We start from the raw sequence: 10230 nt of genomic DNA, 5'->3' as shown, positions 1-10230 counted from the left end.
AACGCACTGGATAGCTGGCTAATCAGAGCACACCTCGCTTTTCAGACCGATTAGTTTTGTAAAAATCGACGCGTTTCAGAAAGGCGGGGCATAGAGGAGAAACAATAATGTACAGTATGTGGAAAATAATGTGTTTGTTTTACTTTAAACAGCATAAACACATTTCATTACACCAAATACACAAAATAATGTTCTTTTTAGCAGCATCATATGACCCCTTTAATTAAAAAGTCAAACTACTTCAGCAAATGGAACTGGATTGGGGCAAATTCAAACCCACACCTCCTACACAAGTTCAATATGTCTGGAGCATACGAGGAAACCACTAAGCACAGATAACAGTTGATTATTTTGTAACTGGATAAGTGCAATTGGTATCACGGTCCAAAACCATCAAAACTCAAAAACCAAGGATCTCAAAGCAATGCTGCACTGTGAATATAGTCATGTCTAAAGGATTGAGAGTATATTTGTCAAGCCAACCTCCATACGAGGAGACGGGGGAGATCTGTAAGGGGTACAGGTCGCTGGAGGTCACGGCCTGCTCCTCGTTTTCCGTCACCACCTCGATGGTCTGACACACGTCAGGCAGATCGTTAATGATCAGGTGGTCGTCCGCTGGGCTCCGCCCACCAGCCTCTGAGGAAGGGAGAACAGGGAAGAGAGAGTGAATATGGAGAACAGTGAAGTGGGAAGTGAACTTGTTTCTTAAGGGGGAGTGAGCCAGATCTGGGTCATTTTTCACTCTGGACGCAATCCCTCCGGTCCATGTAGCTGAACTCTATTTCCCATGACTCCATATTGAAATGATGCAGCGGAAACAAGGTTAAAAACAAATTAACCAGCTGAAAGGCTGTTTGTAAATCAATTACGTTGCAGCTGATTTTGCTTTGCCAATTCGATGTGTATCACAAAACCCCACATGACAAAACAAACACACGCTAAAGCTCACCTTTTACCCCGATCGAGTGTGTTAGTGAAATTGAAGGGGGAAAGAGAGAACAGTGGATGTGATTAAACAAACACAGTAACAAGGAGATCTGGATAAACTGGTCCGCGACAGAATGATAGGTGTAGTGTGATCATATCCCATCCAAAATGTAAAAGACAAATCTTACTTAAATCTGTCAAGAACGTTTGAGTTGTATTGTCACCTAACCCCCCCGAAATAAATTAATAAAAAAATGTATACTTTGCATAAATTCTATATGTATTTGTATGTCGTTGTAGCATTTGTTGTACTGAATTGAATTCATGTTGTTTTTAAAAAATCATTGTGTCTGGAAAGGACACAAATTTTCATTAATAAAAATAAAATTATTTCTATGGGAATTTGGTGGGGAAAACTGACTTTTTTTTCTTTAAGAAAAAAAATAAATAAATATATATATATATAATATATAAATATGACCATTGACATAACCTTTTACAAAACCTTACCTTCATTATGTCACTAACTATTCATTTAACACCAGCCATTCATACAAATTCAACAGTAGGCAAATCAAAAGGCTCTTTACTAACTCAAACTGCCAGCATTGTGAAACACTGGGTTTACATGTGTTGGCGATGTGAACACGGCTGCTGGCATTGCGTATAAAACTTACTCTATAGGTCAACTTCAGTGCCATAAGTAGTTAAAGTCTATAAAGTTTTTGATTTTGTAGTTTTGTGAAGGCAGAGAAATGTGAGAGAATGTCAAACAGCTGTGAAGTGATGCATGTGTTAAACTAGGACAGGAGAGGCACAGCAAAATAAACTGTTGTAAGAGAAGCCTAAAGCATTCTGGGTTTTTGCAAAAAGTGGCTGAGGAACACAGAACAAAATGCTGTTATGTTTCAAAGACCCTTTCATATTCTCTGAAACCACAAGTCATGCTTTTTTAAAGAGAATCCTAAAATAAACTTGAGAGATAACATCTTTTAACAACTTAATGTGTAATAATAATACATTTGAAAAAAAAATATAAGAATTACTATTTGATACATACAGTATATACAAAGTGTATTATATTATTAAATAAAATAATAAATACACATTAAGCATTCAAAAGAGTTTTGTTTTTAAGGGTTATTTTAAGTTTTTCTTTAAAAAAGAATGAATTTAAATGGGTAATATATTTAACAAATATTTAAAATAATAATAATAATAAAAATATATTTGAATAAAATATTTATTGATTATATTTGCTACATATATAAGTTAATTATTATTATGAATTCATTAATTAAAAATAATAAATGCACAACAAGCCATTCAAAAGTGTTATGTTTTAGGGTCGTTTTAAGTTTCTCTTTAAAAAAGCATGACTTGTGCTCTGGTTGAACTTGGACAGAATTTGAAAGGATAATATATTTATAACAAATACTATATTAATAAATTCATACTTTTTTTAAAAGAGAAACTTAACATAACCATAAAACCCAACACTTATAATAGCTAACAATACCTAACATAAAAATAGCTTGATGTATATTTATTATAATTATTTTAATATTCATCATTAGTAGTAGTAGTAGTATTTTTGTATCAAATATATTTTCAAACATTTATTATTATTGTTATTATTAAAATAAAATAATAATACTAATAATAAATACACCATTCAAGTCATTCAAAAGTGTTAGGTTTCAGGGTTATTTTAAGCTTCTGTTTAAAAAAGGCTCAAATTTTAATACTCCCTCAAATAGCAAACAGATCTGTCAAACAGATTTTCTTTAGTCTAGAATTTAGCTAAATTACACCTGGACTGTGTTGCTAATAGATGACTCACAATGATCTGTTTTGGAGAGCAGAGAAACAAAATGTACAGCAAACAGAGTGTACAGATAAAAACTAACCCATAGAGCAGATAGCATTTCAGATCGTAACTCCTTTCTTGCTAGACTGTCGAGAACAGGTTCCACCTGAATATACTCACTAAACACAGGTGTGCAGGGCGGAGCAGGAAGTTCACTACCAACCTGTACCGTAGTAATCTGCCTCCTGCTTGACTGTGACTGGGGTTTTACAAGCTGAAGAGCCATTACTGTTTTCCCAACTTGAAGGCACAGGGCATGGTCGCACTGCCTGCGAACACATTATATTCACATCTGTGTCAATTAATCTCATAACCTTTTATTGATTAGAGCATTTCTGACAGCTACAAAATATACACAAGAGTGAACGCCCATACCTTTATCTTTTCTTCTTTTTCAATTCCTCTCTTTTTTCCTTTGAGAAACAGACACACAAATCTAGATCAGTGCATGCAAATAAATAGCACTTCAGAAAGTATCAAAACGGCAGATGTCACAAAACCTGTCAAGAAGATTTCTAGAGCCTATTTCACCCCAAAATCATAACAAAAAACAGGATATTTAATTTGATCTTAAATATGAAAAAAATGTTTAGGGCCATTAAGATGTTTCACAATATAATATTTAATTTAATTAATTTAATTTATGCATTTAGCAGACGCTTTTATCCAAAGCGACTTACAGTGCATTCAGGCTATACATTTTTTACCAGCATGTGTGTTCCCTGGAAATTGAACCCACAACCTTTTGCGCTGCTAACGCAATGCTCTACCACTGAGCCACAGGAACAATATTATGCTGTTTTCACTATAATGTAAACATTTTTATCTTTATATAAATGATTCTGTATGCTTTACATTTCATAGAATTTTTTTGTTTGTAATTATTATTGTCGGTGGCAATTGTTTTTGTTTAACATGACATTATTTTCATGAAAATTAAGCACATTTATTCTCACACATACACATAATGTGCGTGTGTATACACACAAAGTTATTCATGCATATGCAAAGTCTAATAATTTTTTTTAGGTGAAATATGACAAATGTTTGACAAATTTTCTTGTCAGCCTTTATGAGATTCGCCCCAAAAAACTATTTTTAAAGACAGATGTTTCGCAATATACTATTACATAGTAGTTTTACTATAATGCACCTTTTTTTATCACGTGTGTGTGTGTGTGTGTGTGTGTGTGATTAAATGCGTTTAATTTTCATGAAAATAATGTAGGGGGAAAATAATTAAATTCAAAGTTATTCATGCATGAAATAATTTCTTATTTCTTTCTGATATTTTTTGTAGGTGAAATATGACAAACATATTTTCAGCTTTTGTGAGATTCACCCAAAATCTTCAAATTTTTTAGATGCAGATCATAGTGAAAATCACAGGCAGACTAAGTGGGATCATACCATTCTTAGGTGTGATTAAACAAACATGACAGAAATGTCTTTAAACTGCACATCATTATGTGCAGCGTGTCAGAAGGAAATGAAGGCTGGTCTCTGTGATGCAGTCAGTGTCAGCACTGATGTGTGATCGACTGACCTCTCTTTGAATGCCTCTCAGACGCTGACAGCATCTTGTACACCCTGAAGGCGTTTGTTCCCTTTTTGATGCTTTTGTCTTTCACCTCCTCTATGTCAGGCAGGGAGTTCATTGCACAGCGGAAGTTCGCCTTCCATGTTTTGGGGTCCGGTTTGTCACCTGGTTGATATTTCCCTAAAAAAATGGCAGTCAAAAACTGGATACACATAATGCAGAATGACAGTTTACTATCACTTCAGCTCTTTATATCTGAATTGACATTATTAGCTGTAAACTTTCAATGAAGCTCAAACTATAGATAAGAATAGGAATATCATGGAGACATATTGTTGGACTCTTTTGACCATAAACACCCAAAACACCCTAGCAACCAACTAGCAAAATCCTAGCAACCTCCCAACACAGAATACCCTAGGAACCAACAAGTAAAACCCCAGCAACCACCCTGAACACCCTAGCAACCAACAAGTATCCACCCTAGCAACCACCCAACCCAGAATGCCCTAGAAACCAACAAGCCAAACCATAGCAACCACCTAGAACACCCCAGTAACCAACTAGTAAAACCGTAGCAACCACCCAATCCAGAATACCCTAGGAACCAACAAGTAAAACCCTAGCGACCACCCAGAACACCCTAGCAACCACCCACCCAAGATTATCCTAGAAACCATAGCAATCACCAAGAACACCCCAGTAACCAACTAGTAAAACCGTAGCAACCACCCAACCAAGAATGCCCTACAAACCATAGAAACCACCTAGAACACCCCAGTAGCCAACTAGTAAAACCGTAGCAACCACCCGATCCAGAATACCCTAGGAACCAACAAGTAAAACCCTAGCGACCACCCAGAACACCCTAGCAACCACCCACCCAAGAATATCAACCAAGAATACCCTAGAAACCATAGCAACCACCTAGAACACCCTAGTAACCAACTAGTAAAACCCTAGCAACCACCCGATCCAGAATACCCTAGGAACCAACAAGTAAAACCCTAGCGACCACCCAGAACACCCTAGCAACCACCCACCCAAGAATATCCTAGAAACCAACAAGCCAAACCATAGCAACCACCTAGAACACCCCAGTAACCAACTAGTAAAACCCTAGCAACCACCCAACCAAGAATACCCTAGAACCCACAGCAACCACCTAGAACACCCCAGTAACCAACTAGTAAAACCCTAGCAACCACCCGATCCAGAATACCCTAGGAACCAACTAGTAAAACCCTAGCGACCACCCAGAACACCCTAGTAACCAACAAGTAACCACCCTAGCAACCACCCAACCCAGAATATCCAAGCAACCAAAACCCTAGCAAAATCCAAACAAGCGAAACCCTAGCTACCACCAAGAACACCCTAAAATCCATCTAGAAACCCTAGCAACCATTCATAACTCCCTAGCAAATGCAATTCAGCATGCCAACAACTACTAGACCATCTTCGCAAATAGGTCAGCGCCATTCAAACTGTTCTAACAAAAATGAGACCTAGTTTGATCTAGGTCTAGTTTGAATATTCACAATCGCATCCTTACATTTTAAGAACGTTCTGTTTGTACAGTAAGTATATGTGCATTTATGTGCACAACTGCACATATGACAGTCTGCGTGCTGACTGCACCTGTATGGATGGCCCAGTTTCGGAAGAGCGGCGCATCTTTCTCCACGTCCCAGCCGTGTCGCGCAGCATGCATCCATGGAATCTGGAATAGTCTCTTCTCCTGCAGGCAAAGAACATGCAAAACATGTCACAAGCCAAGACACACCCTAAATGCACTGCGTTTGTGCACACAGTCACATTTATATGACAAAATGCTTCACAAACAATAGCATCTTGCTCATGGCATGTGTAGTTGTAACAAAACAATGCAGTAAAAAGACAAGTTTAAACACAGTCACAGTACCTTGTTCACCCATTTGAGCCCCAGTATTTGACAAGAGTTTATCTGCTCTTCCAACCATGGTCTCATACGCATTCTCTCCACCGGCATGCTGGCCTAGAGAAAGAGAGAGTGAGTCGAAGAGAGATCTGGAATGTGTCAAAGTTTGACAGCAACTTTTCCTCCTTCAACAGGTTGTACATTCTATATCTAGGAAGCACGATGACAAACTTTAACCCTATTTCTAAAAACAAACCTCCAGCAGAGACCATCTGAATCACAATTTACTGAAAGTTACTGTAAACAACATGATTATGAGATATGATTCATCTTTGGGATTTCATGAAAGCAAGAGTCAGGACATGAATGACAACAAATAGAGGATGTTGGAGTGTGTGTGTGTGTGTGTGTGACGTGTGTGTGTGTGTGTGTGTGTCTGTGTGTGTGTGTTAGAGAGAGAGAGAGTGAGTTTATCTAAGAGTACATGGAGTACATGTGGGCAAACCTGTAATATCAATCATGCAAGATGACAGACATGAGAAGTACTTGATGTTTCTTGATCTGCTTTCATTTGACAAAGCACAAATCATAAGTTACCGATTAACCAATTCAAGCTCATAAAAAGGTTTATAGTTAATCACAATGAAAACTCACGCTTTAAAATCATCTGTTTGTCGCTCAGACCTTTGAGCTTTTATGGTCCATTGGGAAATGAGAGCGAGCAAAGGCAATCATAACATAGACCAACAACATACAGGAATTACACTGCACACTACATATAACATAAGCACAGATAGGCACAATTATGAACCCAAAAAGAAAAAGAAATAAAAAAGCTATATTTTGAAATATATACATAAAACCACACAAAAAAGTAGGGATGCATGATATATTAGTCACATATAGCTGCTGTTAGTGATTTTTAGTTTATTTATATTGGCTAATATTGAATATATAATATAAGACATTTGTTTCTGTCTGTTTCTAGATGGTAAACTAATTCTGCCATCATACAGTGCCAACATAAATGAATAGCATTAGATTATAGCAAAGAATTAGCACTATTTCTTAAAGAAACTTCTCATCTAAACTATTTATGTAAGCTATTCAACTTTCTCATTAACTATTCGTCTGTATGTTAGTCTTTCATACTATATATTTTAACACTGTAATGCCCAAATTCAATCATCACATGATCTGAAATTGAAAAATAACTATTAATTTTAGTTTTTATTGCATTTTATTACCAAACATTCATGTTATAAGAATTTTAAGCTATATTTATCATATTTTCAAACAACATTTGGATTCAGATATTGGTGTACCAGTTTATGACAGATCATTTCCATTACGGTGCTCATGTTATACCCAGTACATGTCCATGTAAGTCAATAACAGTAACAATATCCAGGGTAGTAATAGTGCAATTGGTAGTAATAATATCCACACGTCCGTGCAAACTTCTCAACAACATAATTTGACATTAAAAGGGCGTTATTTATCAGTTCTGCTCAGTACTTACGGTGAAGTTACATTGCAGTGTCCCAATCATTCTTACAGCACACTAAATCAGATGAATTCAACCTCCCCAAATAAGTGCGATAGTGTTGTCAACTCAACTCGATAGTGAAAATAAACATTCCTTGATTCCCATTGGATCCAAACACCCCCATGACTTTCGATTTTACACTCACCCCAGCAACTCTACGTGGCCTACAGCATAAACATCCACTCATATATATATATATATATATATATGCATGAGCCCCATAAATACATGCGGAAATGCAATTAATTACCTGCGACGCGTAGAAATCAATCTAGTGATAAAAGCAAAGAGTGTATGAAGAATCTTGACAATTTGTAGTTCTCGATAACAAAACGAAAAGTCAAATGGGTTTGATTTCGCTCTTCAGATCGAAAGCAAAACAAGTGAAGGAAACAAGCTCTTGGGTGGAAATCCCCAGTGTGCGTGTGTGTGAGTGTGTGTTGTGCGCTTACTTCGTGTTTACACATCCTACTACGGCCAGGGTTTGGATAAGTAATATTAACGACGTAGCCGAGACGTTCGCAAGCTGATTGGCTGGCATACAGACAACTTCATAAGAGGGCGTGTAGATATAATAAACGTAGGAGGTAGTCAAGGAAAGAACGCCGTCACGGGGAAGGCTTAGCTCATGAATATTAATTACGTTAATTAATTACGCACTGATTGGCTGAGCGGCAGAAAGGTGGGTGGCCGTCAACGAAGGACTCTTTCTATATTTGAGTAGTTTTAAGAATTAGTTTTCTTTTCCAAATGTAACTTGATTGCCTAATACAAATAACACAAATCCATATGTATTACCCCACCCAAAAATATATACATATGATATTGCTCGTAAATATTACGAAAACATAAAATCCAATGCTTTGTTGCTATATTATTGTATATTGTAATTATTTTTATGAACATCACTTGTACCTTATTTTATTATTTTTCCCTTTAACAGCTTTGTTTATTTCGCAATACTACATGTAAAACAACAAAATACTTTGAAATCCACATTTACCGGACGCTCAAGGGAGTTCAACCCGAGCAACGTCTCTGGACCTACTAAATATTTATAAGCTGAGCTTTATATATATATGAGCTCCATAAATACATGCGGAAATGCAATTTATTACCTGCGACGCGTAGAAATCACTCCAGGAATAATAGCAAAGAGATTGTGAAGAGTCTTGACAATTTGTAGTTCTCGATAACAAAACGAAAAGTCAAATGGGTTTGATTTCGCTCTTCAGATCGAAAGCAAAACAAGTGAAGGAAACAAGCTCTTGGGTGGAAATCCCCAGTGTGCGTGTGTGTGAGTGTGTGTTGTGCGCTTACTTCGTGTTTACACATCCTACTACGGCCAGGGTTTGGATAAGTAATATTAACGACGTAGCCGAGACGTTCGCAAGCTGATTGGCTGGCATACAGACAACTTCATAAGAGGGCGTGTAGATATAATAAACGTAGGAGGTAGTCAAGGAAAGAACGCCGTCACGGGGAAGGCTTAGCTCATGAATATTAATTACGTAGCGAGACGCTCGCGCACTGATTGGCTGAGCGGCAGAAAGGTGGGTGGCCGTCAACGAAGGACTCTTTCTATATTTGAGTAGTTTTAAGAATTAGTTTTCTTTTCCAAATGTAACTTGATTGCCTAATACAAATAACACAAATCCATATGTATTACCCCACCCAAAAATATATACATATGATATTGCTCGTAAATATTACGAAAACATAAAATCCAATGCTTTGTTGCTATATTATTGTATATTGTAATTATTTTTATGAACATCACTTGTACCTTATTTTATTATTTTTCCCTTTAACAGCTTTGTTTATTTCGCAATACTACATGTAAAACAACAAAATACTTTGAAATCCACATTTACCGGACGCTCAAGGGAGTTCAACCCGAGCAACGTCTCTGGACCTACTAAATATTTATAAGCTGAGCTTTTGCCATAGTAGTTTTTGCGCTGGTCTGCTCATTGGCTGCAGGCTGAAATGCGAAAGTCGATTTCATTTTCACTTCCTCGTTGTTTCGTTATTGCTTCTTAAAGGCGAAGCAGGCAGAAAGAAACTTAAATTGCAACATGCAAATATGATATCGCACTTTAGTGTTGTTATGTGTGAATAGAAAATTGTTGTCCAAGAGTTTCATGTTTCTGAGACTTCATTTACGCTATATCACATATATGTATATGCAACATTGCATTCATCTTTTGCATGTTTTTATTTAGTGCTCTACTGTTGTGCATATAATACTTCTGTCCATGACTGTAGCTGGTATGACATTTCCAGAAAGATCTTGAGCTGTAGAGATGAGAGAAGCAATGCAAGTTGTTAAAAGCATTCTAGCTGTGCAATTCTATCCTCATTGTGTCTTTACACACACACACACACAGAGAGAGAGAGAGAGAGAGAGAGAGAGAGAGAGAGAGAGAGAGAGAGAGTCT

General features: G+C 36.9%; 1 protein-coding gene and 1 long non-coding RNA gene across 12 annotated transcripts in view; one reads left to right on the top strand and one right to left on the bottom strand.

Annotated features, from left to right (window-relative positions):
- LOC107710481 (interferon regulatory factor 2) overlaps nucleotides 1-9130 on the bottom strand; it is a 30011-nt gene extending 20881 nt beyond the window's left edge. For 3 of the 11 annotated variants that reach the window (XM_016515261.1, XM_016515263.1, XM_016515262.1), the window contains exons 1-7: nucleotides 7935-7956; nucleotides 6265-6357; nucleotides 5982-6081; nucleotides 4347-4520; nucleotides 3176-3213; nucleotides 2964-3069; nucleotides 484-639 (exon numbers count right to left, since the gene is read on the bottom strand). In XM_016515261.1, the coding sequence (XP_016370747.1) occupies nucleotides 484-639; nucleotides 2964-3069; nucleotides 3176-3213; nucleotides 4347-4520; nucleotides 5982-6081; nucleotides 6265-6351 (661 nt within the window). In that variant the 5' untranslated portion in view covers nucleotides 6352-6357; nucleotides 7935-7956. The other 8 variants (XM_016515266.1, XM_016515267.1, XM_016515265.1 and 5 more) reach the window with 8 other exon arrangements.
- Nucleotides 1-10085, top strand: part of LOC107710483 (uncharacterized) — a 24471-nt gene extending 14386 nt beyond the window's left edge. Inside the window, exon 3 of the long non-coding RNA XR_001636603.1 lies at nucleotides 10015-10085. This is a non-coding gene — a long non-coding RNA (uncharacterized LOC107710483). The remainder of the gene's footprint in view (nucleotides 1-10014) is intronic.
- The last annotated feature ends 145 nt before the right edge of the window (nucleotides 10086-10230 follow it).

Source organism: Sinocyclocheilus rhinocerous, unplaced genomic scaffold (assembly GCF_001515625.1).
Source record: "Sinocyclocheilus rhinocerous isolate Xijiao unplaced genomic scaffold, SAMN03320098_v1.1 scaffold297, whole genome shotgun sequence".
In the NCBI taxonomy this organism is placed as follows: domain Eukaryota; kingdom Metazoa; phylum Chordata; class Actinopteri; order Cypriniformes; family Cyprinidae; genus Sinocyclocheilus; species Sinocyclocheilus rhinocerous.
This window is presented reverse-complemented; position numbering and strand designations above follow the sequence as displayed.